Source organism: Pinus tabuliformis, chromosome 2_1 (assembly GCF_031772625.1).
Source record: "Pinus tabuliformis cultivar Carrire ecotype Pingquan chromosome 2_1, CPIR1, whole genome shotgun sequence".
Lineage (NCBI taxonomy): Eukaryota > Viridiplantae > Streptophyta > Pinopsida > Pinales > Pinaceae > Pinus > Pinus tabuliformis.
This window is the reverse complement of record NC_142299.1, coordinates 209,776,297-209,801,259: the sequence shown is the minus strand read 5'-3', so window position 1 is coordinate 209,801,259 and position 24,963 is coordinate 209,776,297. Positions and strand designations below refer to the sequence as shown.

Sequence of the window (24,963 nt, the reverse complement as noted above, 5' to 3'; positions counted from 1 at the left end):
TGGGGACCAAAATCTCATTTGTGTTAGACCTCCTGACGTTGGTCTACACACAAAGACCCTTACAACGATGCAAGAAAGAGTATGCAAAAGTTATGCCACCCAAAAACTTCTTGTTTTGTCGACCATGCTTCAAGATTATGCAACGTCATCCCCCGTTACTTCATGGAAAGGGGGCTAGCCACATGAGGACTACGAAGAAGATCTAAAAAGGTTGAGTTGTAACTCATGTTGAAGGTTGAATTGGTCAAATCTAACCCCTAATTAGTTATCAAGTTGTGTTATAATCAAGCCACTATGAGGAAAATAAGTTCCCTCAATTTGCTTTCATTGTGTTCCATAGTAGAATAGAGTAGCTAAGTGTGGATAGAGGGAGTGCATAACAGAGGAGGTTTGTTTTGTGCCATCCTACGAGCCACAAGTGTCAGGAAACTCTATAGAGAATTTCCTCCCATTTGTACTTGCATCATTTGCATCCCAAATAAAAGAGAGCAAAGCAACCTCACCTTCCAACTCAATTTTCTCCCGTAAGGGTCTCCCAAAGCATATTTTGGTGTTCATTCTTATTTGTGAGTGATTGTATTTACTTGTTCTCTATTTTCAGCATATTATCTATTACATACATAAACAACAAAACAATAATAACAAACCTGAAATCTAAAAGAAATTAACCCTTCATGGTATAGATTTCAGAGTATTTTAATAGATTTGTTGTGGCAAATTGTCCAGTTGATTATCCACGAGTTTACAGATCAACCGAACCATGGATAATATTGCACCATTGTCTCCCCTGAGCCAGCCATACTCAAACAACCAACCACCCAATGTAAGAGTGTGGCATCATCCACTCAAGCCAACACTCGATAGTCCATTAAGGTTGTGTATCCGGCAGTAACAGGGATCCACGCACCTTCAATGCACTAATCAACAAAATTGCAATAGCTTGATTAATACACAACTCGCTATATTGTAGATGGTGTCATCCTCCACTAAAGCCAATTATGCAACACCTCATCAATCATCCATCCTATACTCAATAAGACATCCTTGGTCCCCCTAGCCTATGCTCTAGTACACCATCCTAACCATCTCATGGCTGCTACCCACGAGTCAGTCACCAAGGTACCAAAGCATATAGACTTGCTACACAACTTGCCAAGTACGCCCATCATGCCACTTGTCACTTACATCCATAGGGTTGATACATCTACCATGTAGATGACTTTTAATATTTATTTCCTTTATCACTTTCAAAACATAATTTGTTAGAAACACACTTACATCATTCATCAATAGGAAATAAAAATAATAAAATCCCCAGATATCTTCCATGCATATGCATTATTTATTTCAATGACAATTTTTAATCAGTAAAACTAGTTCACGCACTCCATTTGCAGAAGAAAATAGAACACTGACCTGTGCCATGTGGATTTACATCGCCGTTCATAGATAACTGATTATTATTTAGATGAAAAAGTTTGTGAGCCACTCAATTAAGTCATGATGGATGGACTAAGCAAAAAACACTTCGCTTGTATTTGTCTTAAATCAAGTCCTTGCAGAAAATTTTACATATGCACTCTTCTACATGCAGAATCCAGATATACGGTCAGAAAGTATTACAAGATGCTTTCTTAAAATTATCAAGCACCCAGCACCTAGCAAGAGGTGGGATGCCATGTTGCACTGTTCTAGAAAATGCTATCCCTGGCCCAACTTAGCGGCCATGTCAGTCCCATTATTTCACAGGAAGAAACACCACATTCCTTGTAAGGGATTTAACTGTTGGAGGCGGAATATCACCACCCTCTCTTGAACAACCAATCAAGCCCTCCGTGGTGTAGATATACCATTAATGATGTGCATTAAATATATAAAAAGCTTTTCCCATGGTTTGCATCATTGCTGGAGCCCATTCTTTAAACAGTACAAGGAGTTACTCGTTGAAAATAAAAGATGCATGCCAGAGAATCAACACAATTATAGCAACTAAACCCTGCCAAGAAACATTCAAGAATATGTGTACTTGTGCCACTAATTAGTCGTCTTGAAAATTTGAATTTTGTGATTATCTCCTCGTATCTAACCCTACAACGCTTATATTGTTGGTTGTACTGGGTGCTTTGCAGTACATCAACTGCTGTTGTAGAATATTGACAAGTTCATTTAATTCATGTATCTTCTTTTCTTGAGTCAAGATAATCTGAATCACAAACGTACAAATTGAATCATAAGTCACATTTTCCAAAATTAATCGTATCATTAAACTGACATTTTGACAACAGAATGGATCAATTTTTCTGATTTATTCCATGGCATATGTTAGCTTCAAAAAGGCAAAGTAGTTTCCATCCATTGCACTGAGCCTATTTGTGTTATACAAAAATCTATAGATGATTCAAAAAGAGGCTTGACAAAAAAAGAAATTCAAGTGACACTTACTAATACAAGCCAAGTAGTTTGTTACTGAAAGCAAATGTGCATTACCAAACAGAACGGGCAAATCTGTGTCCTTTAAAAGGAGAAATGTCTGTACATTACATGTGCCAAAGGAATAATTAGTTGACTGGTTTAGAAATGGTGATTGTTATAATAGATTGAGCTATATTTCATTTGTCATCATATGTCAAATAGTCATGGCTTGCTCTAATAACTTTCATTAGTATTATTTACTCACTATAATAATCCCATTTTTGCCCACACAGTTATTTATTTATTTATAATTATCGTATTTATTTAGAAATTTATACAAGCATTTCCTACTTGAGATGCTTCAACCCGAAAGGATAGCTATAGATGATGTTTTTTCTTGCATTTAACAAAAAAACTTGAAAGGGTAAGCCCAACAAGGATAATGAACTATTGATAATAAAAGGTTAGGTTAATGTATAATCGAGAAGGAAAAACATGCAAAGAAGATTCCCCTTAAGTAACGGGATGATTTCCTCTTCCATCTCTTTGAATAGTGGTATAAATATACAAAAAGATTCCTCCTTGATTAGCGAATAGTGATGAAAAAAATAATTTCTTTTTTAAAGCACGGAGATCTATCTTTCAATTCCTTCCAAATTCTCATTATCTTATGATCTTCCACATAGTTTTTGAAGGTGTTAACCGTGATTCATTAGCTGGCTAAGTTGGATAGACTTCCTTAATATTTGGTTAACAGTTAACAATTGACATGAAGCAACAAGATGGCACTGGCAGCATTATACGTGTTTCTTCTGCCCAACAATTGGACCTAGTCAACTGACTATCTAACAGCTAAAGATTCACTGTCTTAGATTACAACAAACCTGAAGTAACAGCAATCCCCTGATTTACAAGTTAAATGCACACTAAAGTTGTCGTGAATCAATATAAATCACTTTGTATAAATCAATGTTGCGATAATCACAATCAGGATTAAATCAGCAAGGGTCCAGAAAAAGAAAAAGTCGTAAAAATCGGGATAAATCGGTAAAAATTGGCAAAAAAGTGCAAAATAAAAACAAAAAACATGATTTTGGGGGGTCAAACTCGATTTTTTCATTTTGAAAAAGTCGCCGATTTAATCATTTCAAGGAAAAACTTCGCGATTAAATCGTGATTTTCGCAACACAAAATGAAATTTATGGAAGCATTGTAACAAAGCCTTGCCTTCTATTATTCTGCAAGCATTATTTCTAAATGGAATAACGTCTGTCAAACAATGTTTATCTACAAAACAATGTGTGTCATCATATCCTTGGTCGAGAAGTTATTAAAGCCTAATGTGATTAAAGTCAAACCAAGGAGGCTGCTTGCATGTTCCATATGCTAGGTCTGAAGCAGAATCTACTATCAGTCAACAAGATCACAGACATTAGGTTTATTATGAAGTTTCATAGTAAGTATTTTGCCTGATGAACGTGCCTCAACCTATCGACAAGTCCCAATCAGTGTTTTAAAAACCGGCCGGCTCGAACAAGAAACCGGTCAAACCGACCAGTTCATAGGCTGACCAGGTCAAACCGGTACAAAAACCGGTTTTATACCTCCTCTTCACCTGAAATTCATAAAAATAGGTCCTAACCGGCTGGTTTAGGATGGAACCAGCCAGTTTATGGTCAAACCGGCCAATTCTGTCCTAAACTGGTCGGTTCACTACTAAGGCCGCAGCGGACCCACACGGCGTCAATTAGGAAGTTTCCTGGATGTTTTGGAGGGAAAGTAAGTGTTGTTTGCCTCCAAAAACACCCTCTCCAACCCTTTAAAAGGAGCTCACCCCCCTCACTTGCCTCACACATCTCATTTGGAGTTTTTGTGAATTTGATTGGGAGCTTGGAGAGTGTTGAGTTTTTGTTGTAGTGGAACAACAGAGGGTTTGAGCTAAATAGTAGTCATCATGCCTCCAAAAGCCAAGGATACTGCATGGGCTCATTGTGATATGATTGATGGCAAAATGATCTGCAAATATTGCCAAAAAACTATTGAAGGAAAGGGTATTAACAGGTTCAAGCAATACTTGGTTGGGATAGGAGGCCAAGTAAAGCCATGTGGAGCACCAAATGAAGTAATAGGGCATATTAGGGCAGAATACCTTCAGAAGTTTGAGACTCAAGTCACTGAACCAATAGAGAAGTTTGTGACTCAAGCAGTTACAAAGTTTGTGAGTCAAGACTCAACCAACTGAGTTTGATCATGATGAGAAGTTTCAAGTGATAATGCTGATCACTAATGGCATATACGTAGACTTGTAGCAGGCTAGTGGCCCCATAGTTTGTAAGCTTTGTTTTTAACTCTAGAGGCCATTTAGAGCTCATTGATTATATATTTTGTTGCTGATATGTATTGCACTTGGTGCCATTTTGATATATTCACCTTTGCATGGTATATATATAAGCAAACTTTGCATATTTTGTGTCTATTGGTTTGGAATCATGGTTTTAAATCTTAAAAATATTTTTTTCATTAAAAATAATTATTTCATGTGTTTTTTTAAATCGGTTCATTGAGATCTAACCAATCCAGGTTTGACTGGCTCTGGTTTGAAACGCGGTTTATTAGCTGGGCCAGTCCGGTCACTGGTTCCGGTTTTTAAAACTACCTTCAAGGCTTCAAGTCCCTTTCATTCCATACATTCAAGTCCCATAAAAGAGTCAACACATTCACGCACATTAAGAAATACGTCTGAACAAAATACCCACCCTTGCTTGACTGATGAGGCACTATCTCTTCCTGATCACCCAGTCAAAAAGAAATGAAAGCACCCACCAATGTTATCAGAACAGGTCAGAACCAGCCGGTCTAACCAATGGGAGGGAAAAACCGATTCGGACCAGTGAACCGGACTGTTTTTGGCTGGTTCAGTACCAAACTGGCTTTTTTCAATGAACCAGCCGGTTCAGTTTTCATTGAACTAGCGAGTTCAGTACTGAACTGGCCTGCCCTGTACAATGTTATCAAGGACCCTTTGAATGCATTTTTTTTACGTAATGATTTATGACTGGGAAGCCTAGTTTTTTACCATAACTACTAGTGCCTAGTATTCAAGCCTATAGGCCTAATATTTCTATGCAATTCATGGTAATGTTAAATTCTTAAAAACAAGAAAAATGTCATTTTTACTTAAATTTTTAACATTACCATGAATTGACTCAAGATGTTTGAGAGTGGTTCCGACCTCATTGGATTTCATATCGAGAAAACAAAATTTTAGATCCCACTCAATGTCCAGCAGAGTTACAGTTTTTTAGGATTTCAGGATTGAGTGATTGCAATGTTTCCATTGTATGGAACTAGCATTTAATCAAGAGCACCAATCCCTCTATGTACCTTGATGTTAGTGGCATTGATTGTTGAACTCCATTGTCATGATCCTACTAAAAATGTACTTTTGAATTGACATACTAAGCATTTTCTATCTCATTTTAATGCTTAGAGGGTGATATTTATGACAAATATCCCAATATAGACAAAGATTTTGATGATATGTAAGTATTTGTTATAGCATGATTTTTTTTGGATGTTAGAGGCCATCTAGGGCATGTTTGTTGATGTATTTTCGATTCAGATGTAGATTACACTCGGTATTATTTTGTTATGTGCACCCTTACGTGCTATATAAACGAGAACTTTTGTTTAGCTGTGTATAAATGGTTTGGATTCACATGGATGAACATGAATATATACGTTTTTCTTTAAAATTTGAATATTTATGTGCTTTTGGTTGACCAGTTTTTTGGTATAGTTTTTTCACCGGCTCTGACCAGTTTTTTGGTCCAGTTTTTTCACCGACTTTGACCGGATCCAGGTCCAGTTTTGATAACATTGGCACCCACACAACAAAGATCCTATATATATTCTTTGGTTAAGTGTTCACTCCTCGACACATTCTTTCCTTCTCGTTTGTTTGCTTGAAAAATCACATGAAGCAATGGAGAGCCCCCCTTTCTCTCTTTCATGGACACATGAAGGTACAGAAAAAGAAGAAAGAGCACATGGTTAAAGGAGTGTGTGTCATGCATTCTACAAGTTGTGTTGCCCATCAATGATATTTGCAAACATTGCTGAAGACTCAAACTTTGAAGTCAACATCAAGGTTGAGGTTGGATTGATAAATCCAAGGCCAATGTCAACAGAAGAGAAAGTAGTAGCCAATGTGGTGAAAGTAGGGGTCACCATCATCACCTACTGACATTGACAACCTAGACCTCTGTTGTTTCAAGAGATTTAGGAAATGTGTTGGAAGGAGACGATCAGATGAATGAGTAGCAGTACCCTTGATGCAAACTCAAAATTGAGGTATTGCGAGAGTTGTTTGCAGGGAAAGTAGCATGGGAATACTTTTGATTCCTTTTATTAATGAGCGAAAACGGCATTAACAAAAAGTGGTGCAAAAAGGAGGAAGTATATATTTTGTTGCTTTCTCTAAAGAATAATTCCAAGGCCATGGAAATTTTAAGGAGTCCATGGCTTGAGTCAAAAAGTAGATAAGCTTAACATTGAAAGTTTTGAGTGCTAGTGATGGGGAATCTTGTTCAAACAAGTTTGAATTATTCTATAAGAAAGAAAGCATTTTTTGAAGTCAGTGCCATACAAACCACAACAAAATGTTGCAAAGAGGAAAAACAAGATTGTAGGAAAAAGGCTAGGGTGCATGTTGCCACAAGAAGGCTTCGATGACTAGTTTTGTAGTAGTTGTGCCAGGAGCAAGGTACCTCAGCAAGCAATCACTGACAACAAACCTTAAAGGAACCACCCTAGAAGAAGCTTGGCTAGGTAAGAAAACATTTGTGGCTCATCTAAAAGTGTTTAGATGTAATCCATACATGTTGGTCTTGTTATCCCTCCTTTAGCAAGGGTACATATATGCACAGATTCATTTTTGGCGGTGCCATTGTAAGCCCAAGGAATGCAAGTGTAAGGCCTTGCAAAAGCCTTGTGGGTTGATGATTATGTGAGTGTGTGTCCTAAATCCATAATGGTGGACAGTTATGGCCTATCCTCTTAGCTTCATCTTCATGGTGCTTGGTTTTATGATATTGTTAACATTCCCTTCAATGGGCAGTAACTCCCTGCCTTGATGGGCATTCTTATGTCTTGGGGTGGTATGCAGGCATTATGGAGGTGGACCTATTAGGACTCATGACTTATGGGAACTCAATGTCAAGCCCTATAAAGGTGATGGCTTATTGTACTTTCCCTTTCATTTTCCATTTAATCCTAGTGCACCTATTTGTTCCCCACTAGATTGTCTTATTGACTTTATAGGCATTCCTTGGAATTGGTATCATCCTCTTGTCACAGTGCTTCAACATGGTAGTTTTACATTTTCCAACAGTTCCCAGTTCTTCGGGTAGCTTACAAAACCCAACACAGGTTCTTGGGGTCAAAAGTCAACAAAGGCTTAGATTACTCAACAAAATTCCCTCTTGCCATGCCACATGCAATTTTTCAAAAATGATGAACCGGAATGAAGTTATGCTCAGTCAAAGGGGATCGTCCTACTTTTTTGGCATGTGTGGACTTTTGAGAAGCTTTTGAAAGTCAAATCTTGGTCAAATGGGTCAAGTGAGCAATCAAAAGGCATCTACAAATTGCTTGCAAGAAAATCCATATTCCAAATTTTCATATCAATGAGGGCATTCGATATCTACAGTTGGCATCACTTTTCTAGGGGGTCAACCATACGTGTTGAGGCCAGGACAGCTTTCCAAGCTATTTCAAAGAAACCTTGGACAAGGTCATGGGTGGGAAAAGTCAAGTTAAAGTGAGAGACAAGTTATCAAAGAAACTAGAAAACGTATATCTTTCAAGCATATGAACCAAGTTGACTTCATCACAAGGAACAATGAGTCTTCTAATGCAAGACATTAAAGGTTTGAAGGCAAATAAAGGAACATTGAACCTGAAGTGGACAAAATGTAGTCGTTAAAGTTTGAGTGAGCCTCTTCTCCAAGAAAAGAACCTTTCTTCAAGTCAAATCACCCCCCTCTTATGTTTGACTTTAGCTTTTGGAGTTTTATGACCTATTCTTGAGCTTGGAAAGTCATTCCCATGCTTCATGGAAGTGCCTTAAATTGTGGTATGGATATGGGCCTTCCTTTAAGGCATATTTGAAGGATATTAAGCATTATTTGAACTTTTATTGGAGTTGTTTTTTAGGGTGCCACCCCTTTGGAGAATTTTGTCACCTCCTTTGAGGGTTTTAAGCAATGTAAAAGACATTTTATTTTTGACTTAGTCTCAAAGTATATTGTGGATGACAAGTCACCCTTTATGGGGAGCAAAAGGAGGATAGATGTTGAGAGTTCTATAAATTTAGAGCTCTCCCTCCTCAGCAAACAATGTTGTGAAAAATGTCAAAAATCGTAAAGGCAGAAATATTTTCTTATATTGATAATTACTTGAAAAGCCTTTGTGTTCTTATTAACTTTCTTATGTTCTTTTATATTTGTTTCATCAAGCAATCATCAAATCAAAAGCATAAAGATCAGGGTCACCAGATATAGGCTCTCAGTCAAGGCTAAAACCCCACTCTAGGGGAACAAGTCAAACTCTTCCACTAGCAATATTCAAGATGAAATAAACCAAGACCCTAGACCAAAGACCTTCCTCCCCCACCAAGTTAACCTTCCAATGTGATTCTGCAACTTTCAATAGTCTCTTCTTGTCCAACAACAACAATCCAGAGATTTTGGCCCCAACGACTCCAAAATTTCGGCCTCCCAGCAACAGCAAAATTTTGGCATCCTGCAACACTCCAGAGCTTCGTCTGTGTGGGATAGGAGAGAGAAATTTCGACTTTCTTGACCTTGAAAGAAACTTCCTTCTTATTCGCTAGCCTTTTCCTCTTTGGACCTTGAATTTTGCACTTTTCCAGCTTCCTATAACTGCGGATCGAACTTATTGATTTATGCTCCAAATGAGGTCTTGTTGTTGCCTTATATAGGTGTTTCTACCCCTTAGTTAGGCCAACTTGTCCTTTGAGGCCGACTTGGTGGAGGAGGCCTAGAAGACCTAAAATACAGCGAAATAAATTTATTTCTTGATTGATAAAGCCCAAGAAGGGTCTATTACATCATGACATGAACAAGAACACTTGACATAAACCCTAGAAGCTCGCAATGGAGGCTTTGACCTATAAACAGTTGACCCGAGCATGAAACCCGAGCATTAATAAGTCAATTTCTCAATAATATAAAATTATTTTTCTTTCTTTTGATAAATAAATTACATCATGACTCAAATACAATTATGAAGACCGACACTAGTTACATTCTTCAACACTCCCTCTTAACTAGGGAGGTATTCATAATTACATATATACAGAGGTACATGGAAGATCTCAAAATGATATGCTCTATGAAGAGTCATAGCACACTTAGTGTTGCGGACTAGATACCTGACCACGGTATTCTATCCAGGCGGGACTAAGATGGACTCGCAAACTTTCAGCCACTCTAGGTACCATCAGGCTTACTAGCTCTACCATCAACCCCGAGATCTAGGTGCGTGTCCAAGGTTGGAGCTCCATGACCAATGCCACTCTCCCTCTTCGAGATCTAGACATCAACACATAGGTAGACTAGATGTCCTCCCAAGCATCTTGACATAAGATGCTTCATCTCTCTCAATTAACTAAACCAAATATATCCATCAATTCAAACATGCTTCAAACATTTAATCTTTAATGGAGAGATCTTGCACAATCACAACCCCAACTAGTAATAAACTTTCAAATGTATACAAGTAAACACAAAACTTTGGGGTCCACAATTATTTTGATGTTGCTTATAAACAAATCTTGGCAGAAGCTTTCTTCTTTCCAATTCTTCGGTAGCACCAAATATAGCCTCAGTACTTTTCTAGACTTTTGTAGATTTATTTGTACTACTTTCATTCATTCTCCAACTTCATTCTTTCTTCAAGGTATTATCATGTGCCCTCCCTCTTAACTACGGAGATATACCCTTTTCTTTCATCCAAGTTGCCTCTCAATTTGGGGAGATCAATCAGCTTCATTCATCGGAGAAACTTCAACCTTTCAATACTTCATGGTCTTATGATCAACTTCATCGTCATCATTCGTATGGTTTCCTTTTATTTATCATGCATAATAATACTAGCAGATCATCTTACTTGTGAAGATATTCAACATCCTGAAGATTACATACCTGTAAATCTTCAACAGCAAGTACAATCGAGTATAAGTATACAGAAGCATGAAGTCAACTATATCAAAATCATATCAATATAATGGAAGCATCAAGACATTCAATTTCTAGACATTAGATACCTTAACCTAGTTGGGTTCATAATCAGCAAAGGTTACATCCTTTTATACTTTAGACTTTAACAACTTGCTAGGATTTGTTAGAAACCCTAGACTTCATTTCTGAAACACAAAGCCTTAGATATCAGCTAGTCAATCAAATAATAATTCAATCACAGTCTTATGCATCTAGGACTTCAATATTACTATCAGAATGATAGACTCTACTAGAATTTATTGCAAACCCTAGATTTTCATCATTATATCAACAATATCATCATGTCCTAAAATATCAATCTCTACTAGGGTTTTGTTCAATACCCTAGATCAACAATACTAGCATATGCATATCTAGGGTTTCATCAACTTATCAAAACTTACTTCGGTACACCCTAGACACAAACATCAATACATCAAAGTTAGATATACAACACTTTTAATCAAGCTAGGGTTTTGATTATATGGAAGAATACACCCCTAGAGTTTCATTCCTAGGACCAAGGGTCTTGCTTATAGATATACAACACTTTTAATCAAGCTATGGTTTCGATTATATGGAAGAATACACCCCTAGAGTTTCATTCCTAGGACCAAGGGTCTTGCTTATAGACCCTAATTCACCAAATCCTAATAATCTAGGGTTTCGACTTATGAGCAGCAAACCCTAACTTATCAGAATCTTGTCGATCTAAGGTTTCAGTTTATAACAAGGATAACAACAGCAAACCTTAAAAGACTGGGACTTTGCCACAACATTACCAAAACCCTAAACTTTAAAAGAATGGAATTTTCTTTATTGGTTCTTTACTAACAACCCTAAGAGGACTAGGCTTTCAACGCCATTGTTAACATACCCTAAGCAAGGATAGAATTTCATTGTACAAACCCTAAGTAGACTAAGGTTTCATCAACATGCCCTTAGCATCAAGAGGCTAGGGTTTTACAGTGAACCCTAAAGGTTAGGGTTTTATAAGAATAATCAAAATGATAATATAACGAGGGTGGATTCAATCTAATGATTAATCACCCTAATAAGAATCTTATAAGATTCAAAATCCTAGACATAACGATGTCAGTGATGTAAACCAAATTTTAAAACAAAAAAAATATACCTTTTACATGAAGAGAACTTTATAACAAAGCTTATATTCTAAGACATACCTCTGAGTTGTTCCTTAACAAACCTTGTAGGATAACATTTCTTAAAGCGCTTCATTTGCAACAGAACGAACTTCATACTTCAAGTTGATCCTTTGAAGGCCATGACCCTTGTGTAATCTGTAGTTTTTCTTTACCAAGGAAAATATAAAAAGGTTATTAGCATATGATACAAACAAATCTTGATATGGGAGGGAAACCAAACAAAAAAGAGGAGACAAGAAAGAAGATACTTATCTTTGGTAAATTGGTGAGGGCTCCCTCTTAATCCAATCTTGAGGGATACCTACAAATTAGAAAATAATTCAAAAAAAAAAATCTAACTAGACATGTTAGACCTACAAACTTTAGAAATCAAAACATGAATGAAGCAAATAGATCTTTGACTTCAGATTCTTCATTCTTGCTTCTCTTTGGTGGGGCTTCATTAATAATGTTCGCTTTATCTCTTTCTCTCTTCTTGTTCCTTGGGTTCTCAAGACACTGGTTTTTGTAGTGACCCATCTTGTGACAATTATATCATTCAACTTTGGATAGGTCAACTTTCTTCCTTGGTCCTTTGAACTTCTTGAAGGTTCCTTTATTTTTGTGATGAGCAGAATAGACATTAGAGGTGTTTTCTTCTTCATCATCCTTTTTGTTGTTTACTAGTAGTATTTTGGCTTCTTCTTGACTGCAAGCATTCCACATTTGTTCGAATGGAGTATCCTTCCAGCTATTAATTCTTGATGCAAAGTTACTCCAAGATTTTGGTAGTCCTAAAAGAGCAGCAATTACAAGCTCCTTTTTTGGTACAACTTCATCTATTGCTTGCAGTTCATCTCTGATTCTAGATATCCTTATGAAGTAGGATGATACAAAATCGTCTTTTGTCATCCTTACAGTTCTTAATTCATTCTTGAGGCTTGTATTTGACCAATGATCTTAATAGTGAATAATTTTGAAAGGGCTTCATACATTTCCTTAGCAGAGTCTATGTTGGATATGTATGGAATTAAGTTGTCCTTTACTCCATCTACTATAAGATTCATGGCCAATATTTCGATTCCTATGAACTTCTCATTTCCTGCATCATCTGTAGGCTATTTGATTTTTCCTTAAACAAGATCCAAGACTTTATGCTTAGCGAGGATAAGATCTATCCTCTTTTTCCATGCCCTGTAGTTGGAGGCTCCTTCTAGCTTGTTTTTTCGCTTCATTGAAGTTGACATAGTTCCTGTAGGTAATAGGTTTCTTTTCTTAAATAATCCCTTTCATTTGATGACCTTTCTTTGATCCCCTTCTCTTTAGTAGATCTACAAGTTGCCTTTTTCTTCCTTCTTCACCTTACCTTTGATACCATATTAGAAAATCATAAACGCAGAAAGAGTTTCTTATATTGATAATTACTTGAGAAGTTTTTGTGTTCTTATTAACTTTATTATGTTCTTTTATCTTTGTTTCATCCAGTGTTTTACAACTCGGACTCGGACTCGGACTCGGCCGAGGATCGACTCCGACTCGGACTCCGACTCGGTAAGCACTCGGCCGGCTCGATTTCAATGACTCGGTCGTTGTAAAAAATACATTAAATATTTATTTTTTTTATAAAAAAACATAATTTTAAATATTTTAAACATAATTTTAAAGATTTTCATTCAAGTTTCCAAACACACAACATTATAATATACATGGAAGACAACATATGATCAAAGTAGGCTCATGAACCAATCCATTATATCAAAATGGTACGGTGGTACCCAATGGCAATAGTAAATACATAGTCAACTGTAGTCTGTCATACATGATCAAAGACTCAAGAGTCAAAACAAAATACAAATAACCAAGGAGGCTAGTAGCTACTGCCAGAGGAGCCAAGATCATCTCGACCAATCTCTGGATCATCATCATCAGAGTCAGACAAGGGGCCCCATGGCTCCTCCTCATCATCATCGTCTCCAACTGCAACTGTAGAAGTGGTGCCAGTACCACTAGGCTGTGCAGCAGATGCAAGCTGAGATAGAGTACAAATGCGGCTGCGCTTCTGTCGTGGCTGAGCAGAGGAAGGCGAAGCACCTACAACTGGAGTCCTACTAGCTGGCTGTGAGACTGAGGCTGGTGGATCGGGATCTGCATTCAACTGAACAGGCTGCAGTGCATGTTCAACATCAAGTTGATCAATCTCAAGATCCTCATCAGGATCAAACTCTGGTAGACGACTCTCCACTACCCAATCTGATGTTGGATCAATGTCTTCCAACACAATGGGATCTGAATCAGGTCTTTTGTTCAGCAATTGGTTCCGTCTGAGCCGAAGGTTGTATTGGACAAAAACTAAATCATTCAACCGTTTTTGCTCCAAACGGTTTCTCTTCTTTGTGTGAATCCTCTCAAAGACAGACCAATTGCGCTCACACCCAGATGCACTGCAAGTTTGACTCAAAATACGAATTGCAAACCTTTGCAATTCAGGGCACTGGCCACCAAAGGCCTCCCACCATTGTGCTGCAAAAAACATAGGAGTGTAATGAATTATGAGTTAGATGAAGGCTGAAGCTCAACAAAATTACAAATTATATCTAACTTTCAAATTATAAATGATTTAACAAACTTTAATAAAAAAAGTAAAACCATTAAGAAATTGAAAATTGAAATTTTTGTTTACCTGGCTCATCTGCTTCTCTTGCAATCTTTGCTAGGTTCTTCCCAAAGGTACTTGTTGCATTGCTGAAGGATGTGACCTGCTGATGTATCAGCAGCTGATCAGACTCCGATGGGACCATGCGCTCAATGCAATCAACCAGTCCATCTCTGACCTCCCCCCTCAAAGCTCCTGACTCCTTAGCTTTATAATGATACCGTGGGTTCAAAAAATACCCAGCTGCATGTATAGGGCGATGGAGTTGATTGTTCCATCTTTCATCAATGATTGCCCAAATGGGCCCATACTTTGCCACTCTATCCTTGTATGCTGTCTTTATTTGCTCCTTTGCTTGATCCATAGCCTCATAAATGAAGCCCATAGCCAACCTTTCCCCATCCACCAACCGCAACACCTTAACTAGTGGCTCAGCAAGCTTCACAATCTCTGCTGCCTTTCTCCAAAAAGTTTCATCATGGACTTTCCTTTTCAATTCTCTGCCTTCTGGTTTGTTAGACCAACTGCTTTGATTCCAATCATCACTGGAAAACATCTTTTGCAAGTTTCTATGTTGGGAAAGCATAGATTGCAATGTCAAAAAATGTGTAGCAAATCTAGTGATGGCAGGCCTAATAATATCCTTGCCTCCAGTGTGTTTCCTCATGAGACTCAAAACCAGTGTATGATTGTAGATCAATTTTGTTATGCTTTTGGCATTATCTACAGTGTTTCTGACCCAATCTAATTTTCCAATATCCTCAAGCATGAGGTCTATGCAATGTGCAGCGCATGGGGTCCAAAAGATGGTCTTGTGTTTTTCCTCTAACAGTCTACCAGCAAGAACATAGTTAGAGGCATTGTCTGTGATGATTTGAACAACATTAGCCACCCCCACATCCTCAATAACCTCATCCAATAGCTGAAACAACAAGTGGCCATCTTTTACCTTATCAGATGCATCAACTGATTTTAAAAACATGGTTCCCTGTGGGCAGAAGACAAGAAAGTTTATGATGGTACGGTTTCTTTGATCAGTCCATCCATCTGACATGATGGTACACCCTGTTCTTGCCCATGATTCCTTGAAATCTTGCAAATACTCATTAATTGATTTAATTTCTTTCTGCAAACGAAACCCCCTTAGCTCTTGCATAGTAGGGCCTTTGAAGCCTTTTCCAGCAGCATGTATGGCCTCAAACATAGGCTCATAATATGGTGAACGAGCAACATTAAAGGGGATATCAGCATCATACCACCATCTAGCTATGTAGTCACAAGCAGTCTCCCTCAATTCTTTCTTCCAATGGTCATCTAAAGTGAGCTGAGCAAGACCTTTACTAATACTAACTTCAGGACCATGTGCATCTGATGGAGAGGAGCCTGAGTGAGTGAAAAAACTTTTGATAGTCCCATCACCCTTCATTCTACCCTTTCCCTTATCTTGAACAGAAGCAAATGAGGGAGGAACATAACGGAAAGGGTTTGATGCATCAGTTTGAGGGATAGAGGAAGAACCCTCAAACTCATAGTGGGGGTTGGCAGCCATCATTCTTTGTATCTCCCTCTTCCTCCCAATTTCAGCCTGTATCTCTTTTTGCCTAGTCTTTTCTTCTTTAAATTTTTCAAAGCTTTCCAGCAAATTCTTTCTAATCTCCCCAATTTGATCAGAGGGACATGCAGTAATATTGCCTTTAATCCCTGCCAAGTGTTGTTTCAACCTATGAATCCCCCCAGGACCTGACTTAATTTTCCTATGGCAAAACTTGCAACACATCTCACTATCAACCATTTCAACATATGCCCAACCAGGATCTTTTGCTCTAGGTGCCATTTTTTGACTAGGAAAACAATCTGAAAATGAAAAAAAAAAAAAAAAAAAAAAATTGATTCAATGTTCATTTATTTGACTAAAAACACTCTCTAAGTTATCTTGATATGCACCTAAAATTTACTAAGTAAAAACAGATTTATAGAGGTGGAAAAAAATACCTCCAGGCACAAACTGCCTCCTCAAGCTTGCTCCAAGAATCAGCTCCTCAATGCTGCTCCAAATGGCTGCCCAAGAAGCTCCTCACTCTAGCTACAATGTTCCTCCAAGACTCCTCACTGCTGCTCCAAAACAAGCTCAAGAACTGCTCACTAACTCTCAAAGAAGACTCTCACTCAAATGCATAAGACTGTTGTGAGTGAAATGAGAGCATTTGGCTGTCTTAAATAGAGTTTGGGAGGGGGAAATGGACCCCAAAAGCATTTAACAATATTCCATTACCCTTTGGAATCCACAAACCCTACTTAACTTTACCAAATATCAGCAAAAAAATGAATATTTTTTATAAAAACCGCTGCCCAGCCGTCCTTTCCATGACTCGGCCGAGTCAATACGAACCCGGCCGGGTTGACCGAGTCATAGCTGACTCGGTCAGCCGAGCCGGGTCATGGGCCGGGTCATTGAGCTGGCTATTGAAACGGTCCGAAACGGCCGTTTCGGTTTCAACTCGGCCGTTTCGTAAAACACTGGTTTCATCAAACAATCATCAAATCAGAAACATAAATATCAGGGACACTAGATATAGGCTCTCAGCCATGGCTAAAACCCCACTCTAGGGTAAAACCCATTCAAACTCTTTCACTAGCAATATTCAAGATGAGATAGACCAAGCCCTTAGACCTTCCTCCTCCACCAAGTCAACCTTCCAATGTGATTTTGCAACTTTCAATAGTCTCTTCTTATCCAACAGCAATAGCCTAGCAATAATCCATAAATTTGGGCCCCAATTACTGCAGAATTTCAACCTCAGCTACTCCAAGTCAAGGTTACTTAGGAAGCGGGAATGGGGAGCGACATTTTCCAAAGCTCCCGATTTGGGAGCGAATCGAGAGCGTATTTTTATATATTTTGATGCATATATGTCAACAAAAGCATGCAAAATGATGAATTAGTTATAAAAAGCATAAAAACATGGATTAAACCATATAACATCAATTATCTAGTAGTTACAATCTTCATCAACAACAGGTCCACAATTTACAGTTTTGATTTATATAGCATGTAAGGGTGAACATAACTAAAATAGCATAGAGTGCAATCCATCTCTGAACCGAAAATACATCAAAAAACAGGCTCTAGATGGCCTTTGCATCCAAACAAATCATACTACAACAAATACCTACATATCATCAAAATCATTGCCTATCTTGGGATCTTTGCCATTAATATCACCCTCTAAGCATTAACATAAGATAGAAAAAACATACCATGTCAAGTCAAGATTTTGTTTGAGTGATGGGTACATTTTTACTAGGGTCATGATAGAGGAGTTCGACAACCAATGTCACTAACATCAAGGTACATAGAGGGATCGATGCTCTTGATTAAATACGAGTTCCATACCCTAGTACATGACAAAATCCAATGGAAACATTGCAATACTCCCAATCCTAAAATTCTGAAAAAGTGATAAGTCTGCTGGATTTTGAGTGAGACTTGAAAATCTACTTTCTCCATATGAAATCCAATGAGGTCGGAACCACTCTCAAACATCCTGAGTCATTTCATGGTAATGTTAAAAATTTAAGTAAAAGTATGGAAATGAAAGATAAAGGAGAATGTCACTTTTACTTTAAGAATTTAACATTACCATGAATCACATATCAATAATACGGCCATAAGCTTGATCATTAGGCTGCCCCACTCAAAAATTCTTGTACCTTTGAAAAAACTTGTGTTTGGAATGTTCTTGCAATAAAAATTTGCAAAAAATGTCACAGAGCGAAAAATTTTTTAGGGAGTGCACTTCGGGAGCGGGTTCGACAGGGGGAAGTCGCTCCCCCGCAACCATGCTCCAGGTACTCCAGAATTTCAGCCTCCTGCAACACTCCAAAACTTCGCACGTGTGGGATAGGAGAGAGAAATTTCAACTTTCTTGACCTTGAAAGAGACTTTCTTCTTCTTCGCTAACCTTTTCATCTTTTGCCCTTGAATTTCGCATTTTTCTAGCATCCTGCAACTTCAGATTGAACTTGTTGATTTATGCTCCAAATGAGGTCGAGTTGTTGCATTTATATAGGTGTTTTTGCCCCTGAGTTAGGTTGACTTGTCCTTCTTTGAGGCCAACTTTGATCTGAATTGGATCATTATATTGTTTGTCATCCATCTCGATGCATTTGGAGTGGAAAAAATGGAGGAATCATCTCACAGGACCGTTTTTACCGGTGGGACCTAGTTTGGCGAAATGGGGTCTAGAACCTTCTGGGAGTGTTTTGAGGCATCAAACGACGTTTTTTGGGGTAAAACTTTGTCACTTAAGCACTGCCCCTTTTCATGCTATTCTACACACAAAAAGATTTCAAACGGTGCAAGAATCACGTCAATCGGAGCCCGTATGAAAAAGTTATGCCACTCAGAAGTTGACCTTCCTATTTTCACACCTATAGTTCGGGAGGATGCCACGTCAACCCTCATTATTCATGGAAAAGGGGCTAGTCACATGTTTGTGATGTAAAAGACTCTAGAAGAGTCTATTTTGTAACTCTAGTTAAGAGTTGATATAGTCAAACTTAACCACTAGTAGGCTATCGGGCTGTGTTATAACCGGGCCACTAGGAGGAAGAGGCATTCCATTCTTTCGAGAGCATTTGTTCCATAGATGAGCAAAGATAGCCAGGAGAGATAAGAGGTTAGGCACACAGAGGATTTGTGCATTGTAGCAGCCCACGGGCCACAGACATTACTTCTTTGTATCTGCAGCCATATTTCCAGACAAAGAGAGAGTGAAGCAGCCTCACCTTCCAGCTGGGTTTTCTCCCTAAAGGGTTTCCCAGAGAGCATATCTTGTGTATTATGTGTGTGTGAAACTATTTTGTCGTTCTCTACTTTCTTGCTTGATTTATTTTTACATGCATGCACTAATTACAGTTAATTTTACAGATCTAGAAATCAAATAAAATTGTAATAGTGTAGAATCTCATATTTTTAATATAATATTATCAGATCTATTGTGACGAACTGTCCAGTGGAATATCCACAACAGTTTATGGATCATTTGGTATCAGAGCAGGTTTCTTTGGGTATTTTGTGGAGATTGCAAGGATCTAGATCGGTGAGGCCGAAAATCGTAAAACCCTAATCATGGGCGACGAATCTGTAAACGAACCTCGTGATCCTACAGAGGTGAGGTTTTCGCGGCTCGAAGAACAAGTCGCGGATATAAACCACAATGTAAACCTCCTCATGGCGGCCCTAAGCAATAAGTTGGGGATATTTGGAGAAGAAGGGGGTTTGAATGCAGAGGACAAATCAAAAGGGGGATCGGGAGATCAGGAAGACGCAGATAACCAGCCAAAGAAAGAACCCGGAAAAGATCAACCCAGTTCGAGTGTCGTGAACCAATCCTTGTTTAAAGTGGAAGCAAAAGTCAATATCAAGCCATACCACGGCAAGATCGACGCTCTGAAGCTGAACCACTGGTTGCAACAACTGGAAGTTTATTTCAGTGTCCATCAGATCGAGGAAGGGCAAAAGATCTCATTCACGCGGCTGAAATTGGAGGGCCATGCACTGACTTGGTGGGAGAGCCACACGGAAACCCTGAGGTTGGAGGGAGAACCTCCAGTGACTAAGTGGGAGGATTTCAAAACCCTCATTAAGTCACAGTTTTATCCCATTGGGTACGTGGAAGACCAGTGGATCCGATGGCATTACTTCAGGCAAAAGTCAGGCCAAAGTGTGCAGGAGTACACCACAGAATTCAGAAAGATGGCTATAATGTTGGGTATCTCTCCAAAGAACCCAGATGTACTCCTCAAGTATTTGGGGGGTCTGCACCACCATCTGCGTGAGCAAGTGATGTTGTTCAAGCCCAAAACGGTGGACGAGGCTTGTGTACAGGCACAGTACCTGGAGAACATAGGCTTGAAAAGAGCGCAATCAAGTGGATTGAAGCAGAAGGAGCAACAAGAAACTTCTAAGGAGTGGAAGAAGAAGCAAAAAGGGGGAAAAGATAAAAATACGGCTGCTACAGCACACCATTGCAAAGATCCTAGCAACCACTGCAACATTGATGGACATACAGAGGAGTGTTGGAAGTTGCATCCAAAGCTAAACCCGAAGAACAAGAAGAAAGATAATAAGAGGAAGAATCTCATGGCCACTGATTCGAGCAACCAAGTTGAAAGTAGCTCAAACGTGGATGAGAAGATCATCTATACATCAATACAGAAGAAGGTGAATCTGAGTACCCTTCAGCCACAGGGAGAGAAAGAAATGACCAAACTCTTCCATGTAAAGATACAAGTCAAGAAGACGAAGATTGATGCTCCGTTTGACTCAGGATCGCAGGCAAATCTCATTGCAACAGATCTAGTCAAGAAGTTAGGGCTGGAAGTTCGTGATCATCCAAACCCATATCCACTGGGATAGGTACATAAGGATGTAGAGCTGAAGGTAAGAAAACAGTGTAAAATTAGATTTGCTATCAGTGTTAATTTTATTGATGAAGTAGATCTGGATGTGATTCCCCTTGATGTATGTGGAATCATGTTTGGGATTCCATACATGTACATGCGTGATGCAATATTCATGAGAGCTAACCAGTACCGGCTCATTAAGGATGGAAAATCATTCATCATCAACACGCACAAAGGCAAGTCGAAAATTTCACTGGTAAGTGCCAACCAAGCCAAGAAATTGATCAGTTCCAGCAAGAAGTATGTTTTATTGTTTTTAAGACAAAATCAATCTATAGAGTCAATAAGAGGCAAGGCATCCCTAGAGGGGTGTACTAAGAAACAAAAACAGCAATTGGAGGAGTTGTTACAGGCATACAAGGACGTGTTCCGAGAGCCTAAAGGGTTACCCCCTAAGAGAGAAGTGGAGCATGAGATCCAGCTATTGCCAGACTCCCCATTGCCAAATATTGGGCTGTACAGGAAGTCTGTTATAGAAGTAAGTGAGGTGAAGAAACAGTTGCAACAGCTGCTGGAACAGGGTGTCATTCGACCGAGTACATCACCATGTGGGTCACCCATCATCATTGTGCCAAAGAAGGATGGGACTTGGCGGATGTGTATAGATTACAGGGCGTTGAATAAAATCACGCTCAAGAATAGATACCCCTTGTCCAGGATAGACAATCTACTAGATCAGTTGTAGAAAGCAAAGTATTTCACCAAGTTAGACTTGAAGTCTGAATATCACCAGGTTCGTGTCAAAGAAGAATATACATGGAAGACCGCCTTCAAAACCAGGCAAGGTTTGTATGAGTGGTTAGTTATGCCATTTGGCCTATGTAATGCACCAGCTACATTTATGAGATTAATGAATGATGTACTGCGCCCTTTTATAGATTCATTTGTTATTGTCTATTTGGATGATATACTGGTATATAGTGCTACCTGGGAGGAGCATATTTCACATTTGACGCAGGTGTTGGAAACATTGAAGAAGCACCAGCTGCTAGCAAATCTCAAGAAGTGCGAGTTTGCGCAGCAATCCTTGGTGTATTTGGGATATGTGATTGGTGGAGGAGAATTGAAGATAGATCCTTCCAAGATGGAGGCCATCATGAAATGGCCGGTGCCTACTAATGTTACTGAGGTTAGGAGTTTCATTGGGGCAGCACAGTACCTGAGGAAATTCATAGCCTCGTTTTCAGCGGTAGCAGCACTACTCCACGCCATAACAGCAAGTGGCAAGAGTTTCTAGTGGGGAAAAGGTCAGCAAAAGGCTTTCAATGAGTTAAAGAAGAAGATCAGTGAAGCACCAGTTCTGGCATTACCAAACTTGCAGCGGCCCTTTGAAGTGGAGACAGATGCGAGTGGGTATGCTATGGGAGTTGTCTTGATGCAGGGAGGAAGGCCTGTATGTTACCATTCTGAAGTTTTTCATGGGGCAGTGCTTAACTACCCTACCTACGATAAGGAGCTCTACACCATGGTGCAAGCTGTGAAGAAGTGGAAACACTATCTGATGGGAAAGGAGACAATAATCCACACAGATCACCAACCGTTACAGTACTTGCAAGCCTAGAGTAAGCTACAACAGACCAGGCATTACAAGTGGATGTGGCTTTTACAGCAGTTTCATTTGGTGATCAAGTATAAGAAGGGCAGCACAAACAAGTTGGCCAATATGCTTTCAAGGCCACCCATATCAAAGATTACATCTTTGGGGACTCATATGCACATGGAGCCATTCACCCTTGATGCATACATGGAATCATATTCAGAAGATGACGACTTCAAGGAGGTGTATCAGCAATTACAGAGTCAGAGTCATGTGCACGATGGCGACAGCACCCTTGACTACCATCTCCGGGATGGGTTACTCTACAGGATGGATAAGTTATGTGTTCCTAAAGGTGAGCGTTTGTAGCGGATTAGAGAGGCTCACACCTCCAAGGCTGCAAGGCACTTTGGGATAGGGAAGACCATGGCTAACTTGCAGAGGTATGTGTATTGGCCCAAGATGCAAGAGCAGCTAGCTAGGTTCATAAGAGGATGTATGCTTTGTTGTACCAGCAAACCTAGCAACAGGAAACAGGGTTTGTATCATCCCTTACCTGTACCTACTCGTCCTTGGGAAAGCATTTCCATGGACTTTATGGGAGGTTTACCGACAACCACGAAGGAACATGTCTCCCTGTTTGTGGTAGTTGACAAGTTCAGCAAAATGTGTGTTCTGATGCCATGTAAAAAGACCATCAGCGGACAAGAAGAAGCAAATTTGTTCTTTGGACAGGTCTGGGTACACTTTGGGATACCAAGCAGCATCATTTTAGACAGGGATACAAGATTTCTCAGTGCATTCTGGACTACATTGTGGGAGAAGATGGAAATGAAGTTAAAGAGATCTACAACATTCCATCCACAAACAAATGGGCAGACTGAAGTAGTAATAGGACTTTGGTGCAATTTTTGAGGCGTTACAACCAGAAGCATCCGAAGACTTGGGATGAAAATCTGGGATATGTACAACATTCTTATAATAGAGCAGTCCACACTTCTACAGGAAAGTCCCCATTTGAGACTTGTTTTGGATGTTTTGGATATCTTCCACCTTCACCTTTGGATATTGCATATGGACAACAAGGAGGAGGGAAGATCTTACAGGAGATGCTTTGAGGGCTAAAATTTTTATAGAGAAGATCAAGCAGATCCATCTACAAGTACAGGAAACACTACAAAAGTCACAGGTGAAGTATAAGGCCAGGCATGATCAGCACAGAACAGAGAAATCATTCAAGGTGAGAGACAGAGTATGGCTACAGTTGAACAAGGAGAGGCTACAGGGGCCTAGTAAGAAAATCAAGGCTCTAAGTTATGGTCCCTTTGAGATACTGAAAAAGGTGGGTGATAATGCCTATCGACTCAGTTTACCACCATATATGTGCATTTACTCAGTTGTAAATGTGGAGAATTTGAAACTCTATGAGCCTTCCATTCTAGATCAGGAAGAGGAACAGGTGCTACCTTCTGTGGAGGATTTGGCACCAGACTCTCAAGCAGAGTTGACAGAAGATATAGTTTTGTAGAAGAGGTCCAGAAATACAAGACAAGGGCAACAAGACCTTTGGCAGATTGGGTTGAAGGGACAACTTCCAGGCAAAGCTAAATGGTACACCAGAGAGAAGGTGAAGGAAAAATATCGTCACCTCATTCAGTAAAAGCTTTTGGGGACCAGAAGCCTCCCAAAATGGGGAGGTGTGATCCGAATTGGATCATTATATTGTTTGTCATCCATCTCGATGCATTTGGAGTAGAAAAAGCAGAGGAATCAGCGCATGGGACCATTTTTACAGCCGGGACCTAGTTTGGCGAAACGGGGTCTGGAACCTTCCGGGAGCGTTGAGGCATCAAACGATGTTTTTTGGGGTAAAACTGTGATGCATAAGCGCAACACTTTTTCATGTTATTCTACACATAGAAAGCTTTCCAACAGCGCAATAATCGTGTCAATCGGAGTCTGAATGCAAAAGTTATGCCACTCAAAAGTTACCTTCCTATTTTCACACCTAGAGTTTGGGAGGATGCCACGCCAACCCCATTATTCATGGAAAAGGGGCTAGTCATGTGTTTATGATGTAAAAGACTCTAGAAGAGACTATTTTGTAACTCTAGATAAGAGTTGATGTAGTCAAACTTAACCACTAGTAGGCTATCGAGCTGTGTTATAACCAGGCCACTAGAAGAAAGAGGCATTCCATTTTCTTTCAAGAGCATTTGTTCCATAGATGAGCAAAAATAGCCAGGAGAGATAAGAGGTAGAGCGCACAGAGAGGATTTGTGCACTGTAGCAACCCACAGGCCACAAACATTACTTCTTTGTATCTGCAACCATATTTCTAGACAGAGAAAGAGAGCGAAGCGACCTCACCTTCCAGCTAGGTTTTCTCCTGAAAGGGTTTCCCAGAGAGCATATCTTGTGTATTATGTGTGTGAACCTATTTTG

The 24,963-nt window shown here is 39.3% G+C and overlaps 1 protein-coding gene across 5 annotated transcripts in view; it reads right to left on the bottom strand.

Moving 5' to 3' along the window:
- Nucleotides 1-1,508: 1,508 nt before the first annotated feature.
- LOC149199487 (uncharacterized) overlaps nt 1,509-24,963 on the bottom strand; it is a 129,386-nt gene continuing 105,931 nt past the window's right edge. For 4 of the 5 annotated variants that reach the window (XM_089402460.1, XM_089402462.1, XM_089402459.1 and 1 more), the window contains one exon: nt 1,509-2,203. In XM_089402460.1, coding sequence (XP_089258586.1) covers nt 2,069-2,203 — 135 coding nt within the window. In that variant the 3' untranslated portion in view covers nt 1,509-2,068. Of the gene's footprint in view, nt 2,204-2,442; nt 2,531-24,963 lie in introns of all 5 variants that reach the window. The other variant, XM_089402463.1, reaches the window with a different exon arrangement.